The 22016-nt window shown below is 68.8% G+C and overlaps 1 protein-coding gene across 1 annotated transcript; it reads left to right on the top strand.

Moving 5' to 3' along the window:
• The first annotated feature begins 412 nt into the window (after window positions 1-412).
• On the top strand, window positions 413-17087 carry SLC45A4 (solute carrier family 45 member 4). The gene is made up of 7 exons (XM_028533805.2): window positions 413-765; window positions 9892-10080; window positions 11122-11301; window positions 11608-12629; window positions 13106-13205; window positions 14184-14395; window positions 16216-17087. Exons 1-7 carry the CDS (start codon window positions 528-530, stop codon window positions 16567-16569), a joined length of 2295 nt encoding a protein of 764 aa, XP_028389606.1. The 5' UTR covers window positions 413-527; the 3' UTR covers window positions 16570-17087.
• The last annotated feature ends 4929 nt before the right edge of the window (window positions 17088-22016 follow it).

The raw sequence follows: 22016 nt of genomic DNA, 5'->3' as shown, positions 1-22016 counted from the left end.
AGGAAGTTCCACAGGAGGTGGCGTTCCTCTAGAAACGAGGGCTTGTCGTCTGGCACCGGTGACCCGCAGTGAGCCCCGGAGAGCCGGCGTGGCCAGAGGTCTGGGTCTCCCGAGTGGCCCCTGACCCCCGGGGCCGCCCCCTCTCTTGCAGATCAGCCAGTCACCCGATGGGGAGCACCGGCGGACCCCCTTCCCGTGTCGCCGTGCCGCCTGCCTGCAGCCAGGGAAGCCGCTTCCGCGCCGCCCCCGTCATGATGATGAAACTGGTATTAACTGAATGGCCGCTATGGATTTTTAACTCTAACTCACAGTGATCCGGCAAGCCGTATGTGTCAGGTCCAGCCAGAAACCGTTTCGTTCCGCGGCGAGCGGCACCCGGGGGTGGAAGGCCGCACGAGGAGTGTGTGTGTCACTGGCTGAGCAGCGCGGCGGAAGCAGAGAGAGGAGGCGCCCGGTTCCCCTCGCAGACGCGTGGCCGCGGCGGTGTGCCGGTAGAGCAGACGCACTCGCACGCACACCCGGTGGGGATGAGAATGGCCCCGCAGAACGCCGACTCGGAATCCGTGCAAGTCCAGGAGCTGCCACTGCCCCTGCCCGAGCTGCAGAAGCCGGCGGACGCCGAGCCGCACGAGGAGACCGGCAGCGAGGGCTCCATCGACCGCATCCCCGTGCGCCTGTGGGTCATGCACGGGGCCGTGATGTTCGGCAGGGAGTTCTGCTACGCCATGGAGACGGCCCTGGTCACGCCCATCCTGCTGCAGATCGGTAAGCGCCGCCCGCCCCGCGGGGCCCTTGGCTGTGTCCACTCGGCAGGGGGGAGCCCGGCGTGGGCCGGGGTGCGCTCAGGGGCCCCGGGGGCCGTATCCTGGCCTGCCCTCCCTCCAGCCTCCTGACCCCTCCCCTGCTGGCAGCCAGCCAAGTGCAATGCCTGCACTTGGCACTGGTCAGTGTAGACGGCGCACGTGGCCGGCCCGGGCAGGGAAGAGGCCAGCCCCAGAGGGGACCGGGGGTGGAAGGCGCTGACTGGCACTTCGCCAGGGCCCTGCTGCCATCGGTCCCGTCCATGAGAGCCGCAGGCTGCCGCGGGCCCTCAGTGGCCAGGCGCCGGGTCCTTCCAGAAGGCCCGGGCGTCCCAGTCCCAGCGGGCTGGGGTCAGGGGCCCCTTCCCGAGCGCCGCGGGGGTGCCTCGGGCCCTCAGGGTTTTGTCGGCAGGTCTGGTATTCCCATTAAGTTAGAAAATTTGTCATTTTCCGACTTAGAAGAGATTTGAGTGAGGGACCAAGACATTTAAAGCAGAGTTTCATTCTAGCATTTCCTATGTGCTGGCTCGCTCGCTCAAGTGGTTTTCAAGTCTACTTACGTGGGCTGTTTAAAGGGGTGCTCCTTCCCCCAAGGCCGCAAGCACAGAGCCCGGGGAGCGTGAACTCTGCCCCGCGGCTCAGAGCAGTCGGCTACAGGCGGGAACTGCGAACACCTGAGGGCCCCGCCCCACCTCCGAGTAGCCGGGCGGGTGCTGGTGCCGGTCCCCGGCCTGCACGGCAGAGAGCAGGCTCCGCCGCCCGCCCTGGTGTGCTGGCCTCTGGAGACCCCGTCTGTGCTCACAGTTACCTTAGTCACGCCGTCGTTCAGGTGGAGTCCCCAGGACAAAGTCCGTGTGTTTCTCAGGGTCGGGCTCGAGTCACGCCCAGAAGGGCCGCCTTGTGATCAGAACCTTTTTTTTTTTAAGATTTTATTTATTTATTTTTAGAGAGGGAAGGGAGGGAGAAAGAGAGAGAAACATGAATGTGCGGTTGCTGGGGGCCGTGGCCTGCAACCCAGGCATGTACCCTGACTGGGAATCGAACCTGCGACACTTTGGTTCACAGCCCGCGCTCAATCCACTGAGCTACGCCAGCCAGGTATTCTGGGTGTTTTATAATTTCAGCACTCACATTTGAGGCTGTGATCCATCTTGAATTAATCTTTTTAAAGATTTCATATATTTTAGGGGAGACAGGAAGGGAGGGAAAGAAACATCGATGTGCGAGAGGTACATCAGTCACTTGCCTCTTGAGCACCCCCAGACCGGGGCCTGGCCTGCAACCCAGGCCTGTGCCCTGACTGGGAATCGAACCGGCCTCCCTTTGGTTCTCAGGCCGGCACTCAGTCCACTGAGTCCCACCATCCAGGGCCTAAGGTGACTTCTGGAGGTGAGACCCACAGCCCTGCCCAGAGCAGAGGGCGGGGGTGTGACTCACTGGGCCCCACAGAGCCGGGTCCTCCCCTGGCCGCCGCCCGGGGCGGCCCCGAGGCGCTTGCAGACCAGCCCCGGCTGTGGGCGCGTGGGGGGGCCGCTGGTCAGCGGGGCGCCGTGGAGGCAGGGTCAGGTGGGGGTGTGGGGCCTGCCTCGAAGGAAACCCCGGGAACAGCCTGCCCCAGCCCCTCCTGGGCCTGTCGCCTGCTGGCAAGCTCTGTTCCCACACAGTGTTTCCCGGGGAGGGAGGAGTCTGGGCGCCCGGCCACACACACGCATTGTTTTCCTCTTGGTTCCGGAAGTGGCCCCCGGGGAAAAGGAAAATCGAGTCAAGAAGAAAGGATGTCTCGCTGCCTCTGGGTCTGGCTAACGGGCTGGGTTCACACTGAGATCCCCGAGGCTTCTCCTGCCTGGTGGAGCCCCTCCCCCCTCAGGCGCCGGGGTGGGTTGTGGGCTCATTCAGGGGAAGGTCAGGTTCAGTCTGCCCCCCACCCCCCGGGAGGCGGGGGAGGCTCACGTAGACTTGGCGCTCGCCTCTGGCTGTGGGAGCCTCGCTTGAAGAGCTGCCTCGTGGAGAGCGCCGCACGAGCAGCGCCTGGCAGGGGCTGCGGCCTCCGCCCCTGTGCCCGGCAAGTGGCCGTGCAGGCCGGTGAGGCCGGAGCAGAGCGGGGTGTGACCTGGCCAGCAACCTGGCACTGAGTCGCCCGTGCAACCCGCGTCCTCCTGGGAGCTCAGGGTGCCAGCCCAGCCCTCTCGGGGATGCGGTGAAATTGCATCTGGCCGTTCCACGCGTGCGTAGACACGTGCTGAACGGTGCTCTCATGCCCCGGCTGAACCTCGGACGCCCCTCCCGGGCGTGCACAGACGTGCTGACCTGGTGTGTGGCGAGGGGGCAGCCCCCTTGCTCCCTGCCCGGGGCAGCCGACGGACTCGCCGCGGGCCTGTTTGAATCCCAGCGGCTGCCGTGGGAAGGCCCTGCCGCCCCCCCTTGTCTGGGAGGCGCCGGTGACTGCAGGGGCCGCCTGCAGTTCAGCACACCTGCCGCCGTCGGTGTGGTGACACGGGGCAGAGGGAGCCTGCCCTTCTCCGCCTGAGGTGCGGGCGTCCCGGGGGCCTCTGCAGCCGGCTTTGCTGCTCGGGAAGAGCGGCCGCGGCCACCTGCTGCCCCTTCCCTTCGTGCAGGAGGCTTCCTGCGGCACACCGACCCCGTTTCTCAGGGTCTCGTGGCCTCGGGTCGCCGCAAGCATCTGGGCCTCTTGGTGCGGGGTGGGTCAGCCTGGGCTCCCCGGGGCCGGTGGCAGGGCCTGCGCTGGCCGGACTCCGCCTGGAGCCCAAGGACACCTGAAGTGTTCCGCGTGGCCCTGACTGGAGACGGCGGGCCGCCCGCCCCCGTCCAGGAGGAGAGGGTCACAGCACACGTCCCGTGTCCCTGCTGGGGGTCCTAGAACAGGAGCCGGCCGGGCCGGGCAGGGCCGCACTTCCGAAACACACTCACACCCGCTGCGGAGAGCTCAGGCTGCCACGAGGACAGCGTGGATCCAGGCAGTTCTCAGTCAAGACCTCCCGGTTCTCGACCGGAGTGACCGAGAGCCGCCTGTGCAAGGCAGCTGTGTTTGGCCTGGGAAGCTGGGGTTTCCTTGTGTCTTCGATTGTCGTGTTTTAGAGACAATGAAATGTCCACTGAAGTCACTTTCCCCAAGAGTCAGTGCCTGCCCTTCTCTCGTCAGATTCTGAGCCACACTGGAGGTGAGCCGGGCCCGCTGGAGGCTCAGGGCACGGACAGTAGCAGGGGCTGCAGCCCTGCCGTCGGCCTGGTGCGGAGCGAGGGTTGGGGGTGGGTATGCAGCCGTGGGCTGGGTGCCGTCGGTCGGCTGCATTGTGGGCATGGTGCCAGGGGCGGGCGCGGTGGCTGGGGGGTGTGGTCTGCAGGAGCACCGTCTGGGAGGATCCGTGGACTGCCGGCCGTCGCCCGGCTTGTGGAAGGCGAGCGTGAGGCTGGCAGGAGAAGAACAGAAATCTGCCTGGCTGGGCGCAGGGAGGGCGCAGGGCATGGGGGGGGGGGGGCAGTGAGGGGCCGTGTGGAGGTGGTGTGAGCGACCTGGCTCTCTAGGCCGCTCCAGGAGGTGGCTGCGGGGCACCCGAGCGCCAGTGAAGCGGCCGGCACTCCGCTTCCGGTGTGTGGAAGCCGTGACAGTCGGCGCCGCGTTGGGCGAGAGCAGCTTCCAAACTCAGCTCCTTACCACGTTCAGAGTGGCAGGGGCGGGGCACGGACCCAAGGCACGCCTGACGTGGCGGAGCCAGGACGGGCCGTGTCGGCGGGAACAGCCGGTACAGTGCATGTCCACGGCAGAGTCGTCGTCCCTGGGGGCGGCACTGCTGTCACGCAGACGCTGTCCCGCACCGAACACGCGCGAGTCCGAGCGGAAACGTGTGTATCCTGGTTTCCGTGTACAGCGGTTGCCGCCTTTTAGTGGGGGAGGCGGCACGGTGCCACTCCCAGCCTGCAGGACCTTTCCGGAGTGTCGCACGGAGGGGCTTGGAGAAGCCCCCGCCCGGCGTGTTGAACTGGAAGTCACTCTGTGGCGGGACTCCCTCTGCAGGGCCCGGTCGGGGCGGCTCACCAGGAGGGAAACGGGGAGAGGAAGTCGGCGTGTCTGTCTGGGGCGGTCAACGCCGGGCACCTGCCTGCACAGTGGGCGGGGTGTGGTGGAGGCGCCTGGGCACCGCTGGGGGCGGGGCTCGGCCGGCTCCAGCCGGGGAAGGCGTGCCCCGGGTCCGAGGCAGAGCCGTCTTGCCCCGGCTTCTTTGGGGCTGCTCCCCCTCTGTTGGCTGTCACTGTGAGTCCCGGCGCCGGCCCACCGGGCTGGGGGGCGGGGTGCTTTGGCCCAGCAGCTGCGTGCCCCACCCCCTTGCCTGGCCTTGCGATCTGGGCCCGTCTGCAACCCGACACCCTGGCTTCGTCCCGCCGGTGCCTCCCACCCCAGACCGGTTCCCCTGAACGTGGGGGGAGCTGCGGGCAGCAGAACAGGCTCTCTCACCGCCGACTTCCTGTCGGTCCTCCTGTCGGTCCGGCTGCGGGAGGTCCACCTGCTGGGCTCGGGGACACGCCCGGCCCTCCTCCTGCGGCCCCCAGCCCAGGTCTGCACTCGCACCCGGAGGTGGGGCACCACGCACCGGGCACCACAGAGGACGACCCGGCCTCTGTCCTAGGGCCGACCGGCGTCCAGAGGAGGGACACGCTCGTAGCCAGACCGGACCGCCCATCCCACCGGCTGGGAGGGAGGGCTGGAGCCGAGCCCGGCACAGCGTCCTGGGCCCGGAGCGCGGCTTTGCTGAGTCGACGGGTCTGAGCCTCTCTCCACTCGGTGCCCTCGGCCCTGCGCACCGCCACGGTGCGAGGCGGGCCCTCGGGCGGCGGTGCAGCCCTCCTGGCCACACTCCGTCGCATGTGCGGCCTCATGTGCCGCCTTACCTGGCTGTGCCCCTGGGAACCTGCTGGGCCTCTGTTCAGGTGTCGGTCAGCCTCCCATCGGCCTCTCACTCGGCTCTGGGGTCTTGCTGCCCCTTTCCAGACCAAGACCTGGCCTTGCTCTGCTGGGGCCACTCCTGTGTCCACCGCTTCTGTCTGCTGGTGTCCCCGGCCCGTCGTTGGCCACCTCTCATCGTTGCACATGACCCTGCGAGGCCCCTTCCGGGGACCCGGCCACCCCAGGGACGTGATGCAGTGAGGACTGCCTTGAGGAGGGTGGGAGCGCTCTTGGTGGGAGGCGCCGGCAGGAGCCAGTGGCCCGGGCCGAGCTCTAAGCAGAGACGGGCAGGCTCTGGGCTCTGACCTTCGCCCTCGCAAGGCCACGGGCTGTGCGGGTCCCTTGGTGCCGGACACCCTGGGGGCAGGAGGGCGCTCCCCCGGCTTTCCAGCGGGTTGGGTCCCACTGGACTCTGGCCCATGTGCCCAGCCGGGGTTTTGAGGCTCCCCCCTATTTACAATGGGGCCGGGACACCTGTCAGCACGGTGTTGTCGGGAAGCCCGGTGCAGGGCTGGCGGTGGCCGGGCCCGGCCACTCCCTGGAGACCAGGCCGGGCCTCGGGGCCAGCGTCAGGGACGTGGGGCGTGTTTTCACCGGAGGAGAGGCCTTCCGTGTCTGCTGGAGGTAGTCCGTCCGTGGAGCCTGTGGTCGGTGCGGTGGCTCCTCTTCTGAACTGCCGCCTCCCTCCAGAGTAACTCCTCCCCCGCCCTCCCCCGCCAGGCCACCCCCAGGGGCGCGGACGGCGCCAGCTCTGAGGGGCGGGCCTGCTGGATCGTGATTGGGTTAAGAGGGTGGGGGGCCCGCTGTGGTTGGCCCTGGGCTGTGGGGCGTTGGAACGGGGGCTGCAGCCCGTTCCGAGGTTGCGTCTCCCGCCTGGGCCTGGGCCTGGGCCTGGGCTGGCGGGAGCGGTGGGGTCTGTCCTTGGTTCCAGTCGTTCCAGCCCTGGGGACGGCTCGGAAGAGTGAAACCGCAGTCGCGTCTCACCAGGCCGCAGGCCTGCTCCGCACGTGGGGCCACGACGGCAAATGGCGTTGGCTGTGTCCTCCCCGGTCACCAAGCGGACCAGCCCTTCTGGGTGCCGCTCCTGCTCCTCATCACCGTGATGAGCGCCGGTTTTCGGGGAGTAAGGCAGGGTGCCCTGCATCGGGGCGAACCCAGCCAGCCCCTCAGCTGGCCCCGGCCCCAGCCCCAGCCCCAGGCGAGTGCCTGGCCCGCGCACACTGCGGTCCTGCGCCTTCCCCCGGCATGGGGAGGGGTTGCCGTTCCTGTGCATCACCCCTTCCTGCCTCCTGTGCTCTGGGGTTCTGGAGCATTCCTTGAAGCACTGCGGCCTGCCTGCCTGCCACTGGGGGTGTCATCTGCCCCTTTGGGCCCTGTGCAGACAGACCACTCCTGCTCGGGGGGTGCTTTCCTAGGGCCCTGGGCCTTGAGCCGGTGACCATCAGCCCTTGTCCCCCACCGTTCACCTCCGGGGGGGGCCAGGGACTGTCTCTCTCACGTCTGCTGCTCAGAGGGGCCACTTCGGGTGGGGCTCCCTGCGGGGTTCTGTGACTTCAAGTCCCCACGGGTCAGGGAGGCTCCGGAGGGTGTCCCACCCGGAGCCAGTTCTCGGGAGGGCGGCGCTCCAAGGCGCGGCCCCAGGACACGGCGCCTGGTGGCGGGAGGGCAGGTGTGTCTGCGGAGCGAGCCTGAGGCCCGTCCCCACCGCGGGGCTCTGTGGGACCTGCTCAGGCTGCTCTCTGTCCCCAGCCCCCACCCCCCTCCCCCCACAAGTGCAGCTAATCAAGGACGGACGCCCCGTTGAACGGAAGCCATCGTGAGTGACGGAGCATGGCCGTCGCCACCGTGACCCCACACAGCCCTGGGGCCAGCGGTGACACAGCACTTCCTGTGAGCGGAGCCGACCTGGTCCCACCATTGTTGCTCCGCCCGCGCCCGGAGGAAAACAACTGTTATTTACTGCGTCCGTGGTGTTTGTTTAGAGCCTGGGAACGGCCGTGCCCGCGGCGTCCCAGGGGCAGCCTCGCGGCCGGGGCTGTGCCTCCTGCCCGGGGCGTCCGGACGGCTTGCTCACAGCTGGAGCGGCTTCGGGACGTGCTGGGAAATTCCTCTCCTCGCCAGTTTGCTTAGACAAAGACAGCTGTCACCCCTCGTCCCTGGGCTGTTTCCAGCTCGGGGCACCCGTGTGGGTGGGGCCGGGCCATGGCCTCAGCAGGTCCCACACCCGTGACCGCTCAGCCCGGGTGCAGGCCCCCGCCAGTGGCTGCAGTCTCCCTGCAGCAGCCAGCGCTGGCCTCCAGGGGAGCTGGGAAGGGGAAGGGGCAGAGGCCGCCTCGGCCCTCTGCTGGCTCCCCTGGGCTCCCCGACTGGCCGGCCTCAGCCTGACCGGCTCTCCATCTCTGTGGGCGTCCCGTCCTTGGGGACACGCCCCGAGCACAGGGTGTCCTGCAGTCCCCACGTGTGTCCCCACCCCTGCCGCCTGCTGCAGAGTCGGCACGGGCAACGGCACACACGCACGCACGGAGGGGCCTGCCTGTGCGGGGGTGCGCCGGCACTGCTGCTCCCGGTGCCGCCAGAGCTCCTCGGGCCGCGGGGGTGCTCCCAGAAACAGTCGCCACTTCTGGGGTCACGTCACCCCGCCAGCCTCTCGGGGGCCTGTGGCGGCAGCCTGGCTGCGGTGCCCACCGCGGGCGTGCGCTGGTCGGTGTGCGTTCGTGTCACAGTGTGTCCTGGGGGAGGGCACAGGCCTTGTGTCGGGCCAGACCCCGGTGTCCCATGCCGGCCGGCACAGGGGGTGAGGCGGGCAGTGAGCCGGGAGGGAGGGGTGGGCCCAGGGCCTCTGGGGTGCTTCCCGGCCGTGCGGGGGAGGGGGGGGCTGGGCGCGGGCGCACAGGTCTCCCGGGACGGGCCCTGAGGCCGAGACGCTCTGTCCCAGCCACGGTATCTAACGAGCGGCCGGGGCCTGCAGCGGGAGGCCAGGCCCGAGGGCAGAGGGCTGCTGGGCGGAGCCGCCGTGTGCGCACCTGTGCGTTGTGAAGGCCGAGAGCCCCCTGTCCGCAGGCTCGTCAGCCGGCGCTTGTTAGCAAGGGGACTGTCTTTAACGGTCCCAGCCGAAGCAGGGGTCTCCTCCCTCCTCCCGGAATTTAGGCCACGGGGTCACTTGTGAGGAACTCGGTGCTCGGCCCCGCTGTCCCCTGGGTGTGGGCGGGGTCGGCGGGGCTGTCAGAGCCTCCCCCGCTGCCTGGCCTGCCTGGGGACGAGAGACGAGGAGCCGGCCTCAGGGCCCGCCCGCTGCAGGCCCCTGCTGTGGGCCCCGGCGGCCGCTCGGCTTCCGGACAGGACGTGCCGGTGTCTCCACACGCGGGTTAGCAGTTCTGCGGGGCACTGCCCCTCCTCCGAACACGACCTCCTCCTCCTCCTCCGACACGGGCCGTGGCACTCGTCGGCACGCTGCCCGTTTCCCGGTGCCTTCGCAGGGGCGTCGGCCCGGCGGGCCCTGGTGTGCCGGAGCACCGTTTCCAGCGTCAGCCCTGCGCTGAGTGTGGCGCCCAGGGGTGCAGGAGCAAAGTCTCCAGCTGGCTGGGTTGTCACTGGGGCCCCCCATGCAGGTCAGGAAGGGAGCGTGGCCGCCCAGAGGCCCCTGGCTTCCACCGACAGAGACCCTGCTGGCCACTGTGCGAGGCACGCACCCGGAGTTCGTCTCCGCCCCCTGTGCCTGAGACGCAGCCCGGGAGTGGGGTGGCACTGTGGCTTGCTCACTCCAGAAGACTCCTGTCCCCGTCCCCTCGTGGGCCCTGGGTCTGTGTGGCAGGGTGCCAGCGTCGGGGGTCTGCTGCGGGGACCTCGGAGTCAGGCAGCCCTGGCCTGAGCCCTGGGGCCCCCGGCTCTCGCTGCAGGACCCGGGCAGTGCCCTGCCCCTTGGAGCTCATGCCTCCCCTCCGTCCGTGGGCACGAGGGCTTTGGGCTGGCTCCCAGGCGCCGGCCTCCCCGGCGGGACCTCCTGCCCTGAGGGGTCTCTGGTCATCAGGGGTGTGTGCGGGCCCCAGCGGCACCCTGTCCCGCGCTGCTCGCAGGGGGCGGGCGAGCCTGCGCGTGTGCATGCCCGCGGGGCTGACGCCGCGTGTGTCGCAGGCCTCCCGGAGCAGTACTACAGCCTCACCTGGTTCCTGAGCCCCATCCTCGGCCTCATCTTCACGCCCATCATCGGCTCCGCGAGCGACCGCTGCACCCTGAGCTGGGGCCGCCGCCGGCCTTTCATCCTCGCCCTCTGCGTGGGTGTGCTCTTCGGCGTGGCGCTCTTCCTCAACGGCTCCGCCATCGGTGAGTGGGCCTCGTCCAGCGGGCCCCGGCGGCGGGGAGGGGGCCGTGGGGGGCTGTCATCGATGAGGCACGTGCGGGGCCGGGCCCCGTGGGAAAGCCCCGGGAGCCCGCTCGCAGGGCGGCGCTTCCTGTTGTGGCCGAGTGTCCTGCTTGCGGCGGCTCGGCGTTATCACCCCTTTCCCGTGCACTTGGCGCGGGGAAGGCCCGGGCCGGCTCCCGCTTGCTTTGTGTGCTCCCGGTTGGTCCTTTTTGTTTTGCTTTGTTTTCCATTAAAGCAGCTGTTTGTGGGGAAATAGTTTTGCCCTGAGGGCGCCCATCAGAACTGTTGAAAACAAACCATTGTTTTCTGGCCGCAACTTGTTAAAACCGAGGCTGAACCTGTGTTCCCAGGCTCGGGAGCTTGCCCGTGTCTGCGAGCCTGCGTCTGCTCCGGCGCGGTCCGGGAGGCGGAGCCCGGAGGGCGAAGCCGCGAGAGCTGGTGGGGTGGCCAGGCCCCGCTCCACTCCTCTGGGGCCCGCGAGGGGACGGGGGCCCGCACGGGGCGGGCGGGGGGCAGAACCACACCCCCTCGCGGGGCGGCCCCGCCAGCCCCTGTGCCTGGTCTCGTGCCCGGGGTGGGCGTCCCTGCAGGCCCGGGGGGGGGGGGGGGGGGGCGGGGCACGCGCACTCCTCCTGCAGAGGCCGGGCAGAGGGGCTGCCGCCCAGGCCCCTGCGCAGCGTGTGCGCGCACGTGGGCGACCGAGTGCGTCACACTCGCCCCTTCCTCACTGGCGGGCCCGTGGGGACCCCTCGCCCTGTGAGGCCCAGGGAGGGAGGGCCCCTTCCCCGTCACACGGCGCACAGGTGCGAGCGGGCAGCGTGCGCGGGAGGAGACCACAGCCCTGCAGGCGCAGGCGTGGGGCGCAGCGACTCACACTGGCGCTGGGGGGCACGCCCTTCCTGGCTGTGGCCGGCGCCGGGCCCTTCTTCCCCGGTCGATCGGGCTGTCGGCCCTTCGCAGCTGGCGCCTGACGGCCCCCACCCCTGTGCCCCACCCGCCAGGTCTGCTCCTCGGCGATGTCCCCAACCGGCAGCCCATCGGCATCGTCCTCACCGTGGTGGGCGTGGTGGTCCTGGATTTCAGCGCCGACGCGACCGAGGGGCCCATCCGCGCCTACCTGCTGGACGTGGTGGACAGCGAGGAGCAGGACATGGCCCTCAACATCCACGCCTTCTCTGCCGGTGAGAGTGCGCCCCTGCCCCGGGGCTCCCCGACAGGGCGGGGGCCTGACCCTGACCCGGTGGGCCCGGTGCCGAGACGGGGTGACATGCTGGCCGCTCCTGTTGGTCGGCAGCTGTCACATCAGACGGGAGTGCCCGGGGGCCTTGTTCCCGTCCTCGCGTGTCAGGCGGGGTCAGCCGGCGTGCCCCGCTCTATCTCTCCCACTGTTTCTCCCTCTCCTTCCGCGCGCGAGTGTCCCGGCTGGAGGCGTGGGTGTGGGCGGCCGGCCTGCTCACTGGCTGCTCTGTCCCCTCCCACCTGCTCAGGCCTCGGCGGGGCCGTCGGCTACGTGCTGGGCGGGCTGGACTGGACGCACACCTTCCTGGGCGTCTGGTTCCGGACGCAGAACCAGGTGCTGTTCTTCTTCGCGGCCATCATCTTCACGGTGTCGGTGGCCCTGCACCTGTTCAGCATCGAGGAGGAGCAGTACAGCCCCCAGCAGGAGCGCGGCGTGGAGGCCGCCGCCCAGCCGGGCCTCCGGGACGGTGGCGCCCTGCTCCCTGACGAGGTGCAGTCGGAGCACGAGCTGCAGCTGGACTGCCTGGACGCGGGCCTGGCGCGCAGCAAGAGCGACTCGGTGCTGCACGTGCCGGACGCCGCGCTGGACCTGGAGCCCGAGCTGCTCTTCCTGCACGGCATCGAGCCGTCCATCTTCCACGACGCCTCGGGGCCCGGCACCCCCTGCAGCGCCAGCCAGGACCTGGCTGTGGCCAGGCTGCCCCGCCTGCCCTCCCTGCTCAGGGACCCCGCCAGAGAGGACTCCACGCTGCTGGACAACCACGTGCGCGAAGCCCGCCTGCCCAACGGCAGCGGCAGCGGCTCGCTCCCGAAGGACGGCCCGCCCGGCGGCCCGCGGGTGGACCTGAAGCCCTCGGCCGCGTCCAACGCCGTGCGGCGGCGCAGGCACACATTCCACCGGCAGGGCTCCTGCACCTTCTCCTACTACGGCAAGATCAGCTCCCACCGCTACCGCTACCGGCGCGCCAACGCCGTGGTCCTGATCAAGCCCTCGCGCAGCATGAGCGACCTGTACGACCTGCAGCAGCGGCAGCGGCAGCGGAGCCGGCACCGCAACCGGAGCGGGGCCACCACCTGCAGCGGGGACACGGAGAGCGAGGAGGGCGAGGGGGAGACCACCGTGCGGCTGCTGTGGCTGTCCATGCTGAAGATGCCCCGCGCGCTGGCGCGGCTCTGCCTCTGCCACCTGCTCACCTGGTTCTCCGTCATCGCCGAGGCCGTCTTCTACACCGACTTCATGGGCCAGGTCATCTTCGAGGGCGACCCCAAGGTGAGCGGGGGCCGGCGGGGGGCCCCCCAGAGCCCCAGCTCCGCGTGCTGCCACCAGGTGCTCTCCGTGGGCAGCCGGCGGGCGCGAACCTTCTGACACGTCGGGGCCTCGGTGCGGCCCTAGGGACCGTGGACATCCAGTCCCTGGTCAGCAGACCACGTGTCCGGGGACAGCCGCCCGTCACTGCTGGTGGGCAGGCCCCACCTCTGTCCCGCGTGTCCGCTGGCTCACACCGGGGGCTCGGTCACCTTGGGTCCAGGTGGGCGGCCTTGGCCCAGGCCCAGCCCCAGCTCCCCACTCACCCCTCCCCTCTGGCCCAGTGGGACTGCCCCGAGTGGCCACTGGGCTGTGAGACAGCCGGGGTGAGGGGCGGCTGTCCTTTTGAGGCAGTGTCTGTTGCCCTCCCTCTGCGAGAGGACAGCCCGCGGCCCTGTCCCCGAACCCCACCCCTGAACCCCGTCTTGTTCCCGGAGCAGGCTCCCTCCAACTCGACCGCCTGGCAGGCCTACAACGCCGGCGTGAAGATGGGCTGCTGGGGCCTGGTCATTTACGCGGCCACCGGCGCGATCTGCTCGGGTGAGTGGTCCCCAGGAAAAGGCTCGGGGACCGGCAGTGTGGCAGAGGGCGCCCTGCCTCCCAGAAGGGGCGCCCCCCTCTGACTGAGCAGGGCCAGCTGTCCCTCGGGCAGGGGCACAGGGGCTCGGGTGTCCTCATCCCGGGAAGCCGCTGCAGCCTGACCCCCGGGCTGGGCGCCCTGCAGCCTGGGCACACGCTGGCCCCTGCAGGGCCTCCTCAGAGGGGCGCTGACCAGGGCCGGGCCCGGGTGGTGGCAGGGTGCGGGTGCTGAGCCAGGAGAGGGGGCTTTGGCGCCTCAGGCAGGCGGACGGGGTGAGGCCGGGAGGGTGCAGGGCCCGGGAAGGGCCACCCGCCCGGGCTCACCCTCTGGAAACGAGGTGTGATCGTGGTCAGGACCTGCCCGTCCGCTCTGCGTGAACCGTGGAGGTGTCGGCCGGCTTCGCGGTGGCCGGGCCTAGGCCCCAGCGGGCAGCCGAGGTTAACGGCCCGAAGCCGCCGGCAGCCAGCACGGCTGTCACGCCGCCGTCGGCGCTGGGACAGGAGTTTTGGGGTGGTCTGGGCGCCTCCTGGGGCAGCGGGTTTAGCTGCTGTGTCAGGCAGGGCGAGCCGGGCTCGGTCCTTCCAGACCCCGCGAGCTGCCCATGGGGGGAACCAGCCACAGCTTGGGCTGCCAAGGCAGGACTGGGCGGGGGGCCCGAGGAGGCCACTGACCCGGCCTGGGTGACTGGGTGGGACCAGGACCGGGTGTCCTCGGGCAGGGAGGCCCTGGGGAGCAGCAGGGCGGGGCCAGTTTTCAGGGCCCAGGACGGAGAGGTGCTGGTGTCCCTGGACGCGGGTGGGCACTCTGCAGCCTGGGCAGTGGCGTGGGGGGAGGCGGCCGGGGGGGGGGTGTTTGCCTGATGCTGAGCAGGCCGAGGACGGGGCCGGGGCGGGCCCGTGCCCGCCGGTCACCGCCCTGTGGCCACACTCTCTCCGCAGCCCTGCTGCAGAAGTACCTGGACAACTACGACCTGAGCATCCGGGTCATCTACGTGCTGGGGACGCTGGGCTTCTCCGTGGGCACAGCCGTGATGGCCATGTTCCCCAACGTCTACGTCGCCATGGCCATGGTCAGCACCATGGGCGTCGTGTCCATGAGCATCTCCTACTGCCCCTACGCCCTGCTCGGGCAGTACCACGAGATCAGAGAGGTGCGTCGGCGGCCGTGGGGCTGGGCGGGGGCTGCCCCATGGGGGCGCTGGGCGGGGGCGCCTGCCGGCCTCGCGCATCCCCGGGTCCCCGGGCTCCCGTGCCTGTGCTCAGGCCCAGTCAGTCCGTCCCCTGGGACTCCGGGTCTGAGCGGGCCCTGAGGGGCCGGCGGAACTGCCACCTGCCGGCTCGTCCAAGGCCCGGGTTCCGTGGCACAAGTGCTCTGCTCCGCTAGCCGCCCGGCTGCTGGCACGCCTGGACCACGCGGCACCTGCCTGCAGGCCACGGGCGCACACACGCATGCTCGCACGCACACAGGCACCTGGGGAGGGGCGCTGCGGCCTGAGGCCGTCCACACCCGCAGCAGTCACAGTTAGAACGTGGGAACCAGGGGGGTCCGCCCGCTGTGGTGGCTCATTGAGCCCCTGCGTGCAGAACACCACCATCACTTCCGTGTGTGCCCCCACTACGCGCCCAACACGCAGAACCGCCATGCTCTGCTCTGCACTCCCACCACGTCCCTAAAGCTCAGCGTCGCTGGCACCCCAGCAGCGCCTCTCGGCTCAGACGGGCCGCTGCCCGGGGCGCGGCAGGCACGGCGCAGGTCTGGACGGGGTTCTCAGGCTCGGCACGCGGGCCCTGCTGCGGGGGAGGGGCAGCCGCACGCCCCCGCCCCGTCCTCCCCGACCCTCGGGTGGGACCTCCTGCTCTGGGCGCAGCCGGAGTCCCCGCCGATGAAGGTCCAGGGCAGCATTAGGTTCCACACCGGCCTTCTAGTCCGAGTACACGAGACGGCAGACACGTGCACGGACCGCAGATGACCCGCCGGCCGAGTGGGTTTCTGGGAGGAGACCTTCCGGTGTCACACGTGTAAAACCAGTGCGGACCACACCACGCAGACAGGCATCGCCTGGCTTCTCGTGCCGGGGGTCGGCCCTGCCATCGCCCGGCCCGCACTCCCGTCCCCAAGGCCCCCCAGCCGGCCGGGGCGGTCTGCACCCCTGCAGCGTGCTGCGCTGCGCTGCCCGGCCCTGGGGCGGGGTCCTTCTGCGCGGCCTCACTCTGCTCCTGCGGCAGGGGGCGTCCTCCCTCGGGCTGCACCTGTCTGGGGCGGGTTTCCCGTGAGTAGCCCGGACAGGGGAGTGTGACTTTGTGGTCGCCCCACGTCCCAGAGCCGCCTCCTCCTGTGCGTGGCGCTTTGTCACAGACCGCAGGACGGGACTGAGTCTACCACGTGTTTCTTACGTAGAGAAATGTTGATGCGCGAGACAGACATCCACCGGTTGCCTCTCGCCCGCCCCCACCCAGAGACCTGGCCACAACCCAGGCCTGTGCTCTGACTGGGAATCGAACCTGCAGCCGTTCCGTGTGTGGGATGACGTCCAACCCACTGAGCCACAGCAGCCAGGGTGGTGTTACGTAGTTTCATAGGAAGACACGAAACCCTGTGGTGGTGTCACTGTGGTTCCTCCTCAGGATTGTCGGGCTGTGCTTGGCCACCTGTCCCCCAAGTGTCAGCACGAGCACATTGCCCAGAGTTCAAGCACGGTGGTGCTGAGCCTTCCCACCCACAGCTGTGTCCTCCCAGCCCGCGCCGGGCCCTTGGGACCGGCTGTGTGCGCGGCGGGCTTCCGTGTCACTCACTTTCTGTCCCGTTGCCACGGCCAGGACCTCCGGCTCAGTGTGGGCTGGAAGTGGAGCATGGTGGGGGGACCCGGGACCCGTGGCCGCCCGCTGCCAAGAGAGGCCTGTTCTCGTCTCCAGCCTCTGAGCTTGCCTCCCGGCTGTGGGCCCCACCCTCACCGCACTCTCTCTCCCGCAGTACGTCCAGCACAGCCCCGGGAACTCCAGGCGCGGCTTCGGCATCGACTGCGCCATCCTCTCCTGCCAGGTCTACATCTCCCAGATCCTGGTGGCCTCGGCCCTCGGGGGCGTGGTTGACGCGGTGGGGACGGTGCGCGTCATCCCCATCGTGGCCTCCGTGGGCTCCTTCCTGGGCTTCCTGACGGCCACATTCCTGGTCATCTACCCCGAGGTGTCGGAGGAGGCCAAGGAAGAGCAGAGGGGCCTGTCCTCCCAGCCCGCGGGCGAGGGCGGCGGCGAGAAGCCCACCGTGCTCAGGCTGTCCCGCAAGGAGCGCCCGCAGGGCCCCCTGGAGACGGAGTCCGTGGTCTGAGCCGAGCCCCCGGGCGCGCACATCCCGCCGGCGCGGGCCGGCCGGGGCTGCCCCTGCGGTGGCCACACCTGCCTGCCCCTTCCTTCCTGGACAGGCGGAGCCTAGGCGGTGGGGCGGGTCCACTCTAGCGGGCAGGAGCACCGCACCAACTCACTTTTTCCACAATTAGAAATCATTTGAAATTTTTTTTAATTGAAAAAGACCTTTCTACTTTCAGCTGTATCTTTTATTCTGCAAGTATATTATTCTGCATGTTTTTTAAATCATAAACCAGATTTACAGTCTAGACCATAAGCAGTTTAGGAAGCGGTAAGGTTCTTCCTGAAGCATCGTTGAACCCCAGACATGTCTGATAGCCTTGGCTGCGTCCTGTCTGCGTCCACTGCTTCAGGTGGTGGCCGGGCGGCCAGCGGCTGACACGTTCCCACCAGGTCTCATCTCGGGACATCTGTCGGATTTTGCCACATTTTGTTGGTGCTACAGCTTTGGGCGAGTCTTTTTCTTTATGATTATTTTAGAAAAATCTTTTTCCCCAAACTGTTTTTTCAGACTGACAGCATCTCCTCCTCCTCCTCGTGGAGTTGGACAGACCCTGCCGTCCCCGGGCCGCGGGCACCGGGGCCCCTGGGGCGGAGCAGGGCGGTCTGTAGGGGTCACTCTGGCACCGCCGGCCGGGGCGGCTCGCTGCGGTGGGCCCCGTGCACGCTGGGCCCCCGGGCGAGGACTCTCATGCACTGCAATTCGTACTCCAGCCGCCTGCCGGGGAGCAGAGCCGGCGGGACACTGCTGAACCCCGTGACCTCTGTACCTACCTGGTCCCCTCTGGACCCCGGAGTCGTGCCGGTCACATGGCGGGGAAGGTATCTGCACAGACAGGGGGGTCCCCACGCCGGGCAGCCCGGCGCAGAAGCCCTGCTGGACCTCGGAGGGGCCGGCCAGTCTCAGGAGGGGAGCCCCATGGCCCCGGAGAGAGTAACAGTTTGTAACACTTCGCTGCCTCAAGTTGACGTTTTTTTAAAAATAAAGTACTTTAAAATGCATGGGAATCATGCCGCAATATGATCATTCTGAAGCAAATACATATATATATATACATACATATTTCAAGATGAAAGTAAGCATTTTGAAATAAATTACTTGAAATTTTCTGTGTATTTGAAGGAAGACTGATTCGTGTACCCGGCCAGCCTCTGGCCGTGCCTCGCCTCGCCTCAGCCGCTGGTGGCGCTCCGTGGCCCGTGCCCCGGGCCCCTGCGCCCACCGGGCCCCTCGGAGGCTGCGGCCCTGAGGCCGCCGGCCAGCCCTGTGCTCCCTGTGAGAAGCCCCTCAGTGCCGCCGGCCCGCAGCCTTGGGGCCACACCTCAGCCACCCAAGCCGCGGCCTCCTCGCTGGTGTGCCCCGCACCTGCGCCTGCTGCCACGAGGGTCTCCTGGCACCAAAGACCCGGAGGACGTGGGGTTGGCTGCAGAGAGACCGAGACCACAGCCGGAAGTGAGCCCAGCACCCGCGCCGGGGCTCCCCCGCGGCCCCTCACCTCGCAGCCCTCACCGGGGCCCTGACCTGAGACACCAGAGACGGCGGAGTTCCCGGCGGAAGTCACCTTCAGAAGAGGGAGAGCCACGTGCCCGTGCCCCGGGCGGTGACGGCGGGGGCCAGGGGGAGAGCCTGCTGTGTGCCCCGGGTGCGCACACGCGTGAGCAGTCCCGTGCGCAGTGGGTTTGGGGTCTTGAAGCCGCGTGGGCGTGGGCCGGAGTCTGCTGTGCTGTGCGGCGTGCCTGCGGGACGGGCGGGAGTTCGCGTGCTCTAACCTTGCACCTCGGACGGACGGGGTGGGGGCGCGGCTCCACACTGGTGGCCGGGCCACCGGTGCTGGGGATGGCCTGGGGTGGCCCAGGAGAGGCCCCGGCGTTCCTGGGCCCTGGTCAGCCTGCGGGGCGCGTGTGGCAGGGGCTGGCTGGCCGCTGAGTGGCAGCAGTGGACTGACCAGAGTCGGGCGGCCATGGCCTGACTTGCTCGTGTTGTTCCCTCTAGAGGTGAACAGCGAGTCTTTCAGAGACGCCCCGGGCACTTGGCTGCAGGAGTGTGGGCTGGCCCCCTCTGTGCCTTCTCCCCGGCTGCGGCACAGTGGTGCCGGGACGCTCCTGTGGCTGAAGAGCTGGCAGTGCACAGGTGCCCAGCGGGAAGTGTCTAACTCTCCCTGACAAGGCCCGCCACTGGCCCCTGGGGTGCCCCGGGGGCGGCAGGACGGCAGGACCCTCCTCGGACCGCCGGTCGTCTTCAGGCTCCCCTGGAGGCACCAGTGTGTGAAGACCCGGGGCAGGGCCCCGGGGCAGCGCCCTCTGCGGGCCGTGGGGGCAGGAGCGGCCGGAGGCTGGGAGGGCAGTCCTCTGCGGCCCCCAGCACAGGCTGCCGCAGCCCGGGTGCCGGGGGCGTGTCGGAAGGCTGCGCTGCCGGGACCGGCGTTCCTCCTCCTGGCCCGTGGTTCCCGAGGCGGCGGCAGGGAGCCCCCTGGACCTCGCTGGGGAGAGACGCCGGGCTCCCTGGACACGGAGCAGCAGCTGCGGAGAGGACACAGCAGGACGAGTCTCTCCCCACGCCGACGGGCCCGTCCACCGGCAGCTGCCGGGGGTGTGCCTTCGGGTGTGGTGGCGGGCGTTCCTCGGGGAGCCCCGGCAGCTACACCCCCACCTTCTTGCTGCTCCTGCTGCTGCCGCCGCCACCGCCGCCGGGGCGGCCCCTGAGCACTGCTGGGGTGAGAGGTCCACGCAGCACGTTTGGGGGCCAGCCACAGCCCTTCTGTGCCCTCCGTGTGGGAAGCCAGCCAGCCTGGCCTGGACTGAAGCCCCGTCCTGAGGAGGGGCAGCCCCGCGGCATCCCTGCCTCCGCGTCCCCGGGACTGTCAGGGCCCTCGTCTCCTGGAGGCAGGGGGACTCTTCTGTTGGACATGCCTCTCGTTACCAGAGAATGCCCCCCCACCCCCCGGCGTCGCGGAGCAAAACCATTTAGTTCCACTGCGAACGGGCCACGGACAACCGCTTATCAACTTACTGAGTTGGAGAGCTGCCGCAGCCCCTGCTGGCCCCAGCAGCGCTCTCTGTGTGTTGAGCACACGGCCTTCCGCGAAGAGCGCAGGCTGTGAAGGGGGCGGTGCCCGCATCGCCCGGGTTCTCTGACCGGTGGGCCCGGTGGCATGTGGGCGGGCGCGGGGCTCGGCCCTGCCCTGCCCTGCGGCCCCGTTCTGTCGGGGGCTTGCACGCCCCGTGCGGCCCACGTGGGTGTGGGCTCGGCCCCTGTGCCTGTTCTCTGTTGTCACTGCGGTGACGGCTAATAAACCCTTCCTGACCAGGTGACAGTGTGTGTGTGTGTCTGTGCCACTCCGGGCCGGGGCCGAGGCCTGTGGGTGGTCTCACTGCGTGCGTCCCCAGGGGTCCCTCCGCTCACAGCTGGGGTGCCCCTGTCTGAACCCCCCGCACAGATACCCTCAGCCCCAGCCCTTCCAGGTCCCCTGGCCCAGGCGGGGGCTCAGGCTGAGCCAGCTGGTGATGAGGCCCGCCCACTCGGCACGCCGGCTGTGCCGGTCACCCCCAAGGGCCCTTTTGGGTCCAGGCAGTGGGGCCACAGGGCGGGCAGCCCTTCCTGCTGGGTGGGCGGCGGGGCCCTGGCTGCCCGTGGAGAGTGCCAAGGGAGGAGCAGAGGCGGGGCCCCGGTCCCACCAGTCTGTGTCCTGAGCTCCTGAGCAGCCCGGCCGCCACCAGGCACAGGTGTGTGCCACAGGGCCCAGGAAGTGGCTGTCACCCTGACCCCCGACCCCCAGGAAGCAAAGGAGGTTGAGACTTGCCCGAGGTTGCACAGCTGGTGAGGTTTGAACTCTGGGTAGGGGGTAGGGGGTGGGCACTTGGGGAGTCAGGCCGAGGGAGGGAGAGGGGCCTGCCCCAAACCCAGGTCTGGGGACAGTGTTGATGCCCAGCCCCCACCCCCCCATCAGCCTCCCAGCGCCTGGACCCCATGCTGTGACCTGGGCACCCTGCAGGCCAAACGCGGCCCCACCTCCCTGTTGTGGGGACCAAAGGGGTCCACGTGTTCCCGTCCCGTGGTGCAGGGGAGGGGAGAGTTCCCCCTGCCGGTGGAGGGGGCCCGTGACATCCACCTGGCTGACAGACACTAGCTCACAGCGCCCCCTGCTGTCCACCCAGCCCTTCACCCCGCAGGCTTCACATCTGCCTCCGTTCAGACCGGGGCTGAAACCGGCTTTTAAAAAATCTTCCCCGGAGAATATGTTTATTGATTTTTTTAAAAGATTTTCTTTCTTCTTAGGGGAGAGGGAAGGAGAAAGGGAGAGAATCAGATGTAAGAGGAACCTCAAGCGGCTGCCTCCCGTACGTGTCCCAGCGGGGGATGGAACCTGAAACCTGGGCCCGGACGGGGGGGGGGGGGGGGGGGGGGGACCCTGCAGCGTGCCAGACAGCACCCCGACCCAGGGAGCCGCCTGGCCAGGGCCGAAGCCAACTCTTAGGGCAGAAAAGACCACGCTACGTTAAGTTTATTGTCGGTTTTTTGTTCAGCGAAACGACCGTCTTTCCTTGTTTGCACAGGTGGGTGGACCACGACCTTACACGAGTGTGAACAGAGGTTCTCTGTTTGAGACTCTGTGTGTTTATTAGACAAGAGACACTTGCTCCTGTTTCTCCACTCTGTCGTCGGCCCCACCTCCTGTACGGGTCTCGGCCTTCATCCTGAAAACTCGGCACCGACTGGGTTCGCCTGTCTGGGCCGAACAGGAAGAGAGGCCTCACGTGGGACGCAGGTCGGGCGGGAAACAGTCGGTGAAGGGAAATCTTTTTTTCTTTTTAAGACTTTGTTCACCTTGAGAGAAGCGCGGGGGCGGGAGAGAAACATCTGTGCGGGGGACCTGACCCGCGGCGCAGGCACGGTCCCCGCCCAGGCATGGAACCGGGGGCCCTTCTCTCTGTGGGAGGGGCCCCCCACGGAGCCACCGGCTCTGTGGGGTCCACACACGGCGTCTTTCTGTGGGTGACGGGATCGGGTTCTGCCAGCGGTGTGGGGAGGAGACTGTTATTTCCGGGTCGGGACCCTGGGAGACACGGGGAGGAGATGTGGACGGTCGGGCAGTGTCCTGTTTCGGTCCCTTGGCAATGGCTGGGACCACGCCCGCGTTCACAGGCCGGGAGCGACGAGGGAGCCCAGGCCTGCCCTCTGAGGGCTGGGAAGTGTCCTCTGGAGGGAGGTGATTGAGGGGGGCGTGCAGGCCCCTGGCACCCCACACGCCCACCGGATCAAGTGAGTAGAGACACGGGCACCTTGTTTAACTCCCGCACTGTGCTCACGGTCGCACGGCAGCTGAGCCAGCAGCATGGGCCAGAGAAGCCACCTCCCAGTGCCTGGGGGCCTCCGCCCTGCACCCCCACCCCAGGGACGCCAGCTCCGAG

Source organism: Phyllostomus discolor, chromosome 7 (genome assembly GCF_004126475.2).
Source record: "Phyllostomus discolor isolate MPI-MPIP mPhyDis1 chromosome 7, mPhyDis1.pri.v3, whole genome shotgun sequence".
NCBI classification, from domain to species: Eukaryota; Metazoa; Chordata; class Mammalia; order Chiroptera; family Phyllostomidae; genus Phyllostomus; species Phyllostomus discolor.
The sequence above is the reverse complement of the archived record's forward strand: the minus strand, read 5'-3'. Positions and strand labels throughout refer to the sequence as shown.

Coding starts and splice junctions, on each gene's coding strand:
- SLC45A4 (XM_028533805.2), top strand. CDS start 528: ATGAGAATGGCCCCGCAGAACGCCGACTCGGAATCCGTGCAAGTCCAG. Junction 10,081..11,121: donor CCTCAACGGCTCCGCCATCG/GTGAGTGGGCCT, acceptor CCCACCCGCCAG/GTCTGCTCCTCGGCGATGTC. Junction 11,302..11,607: donor CATCCACGCCTTCTCTGCCG/GTGAGAGTGCGC, acceptor CCACCTGCTCAG/GCCTCGGCGGGGCCGTCGGC.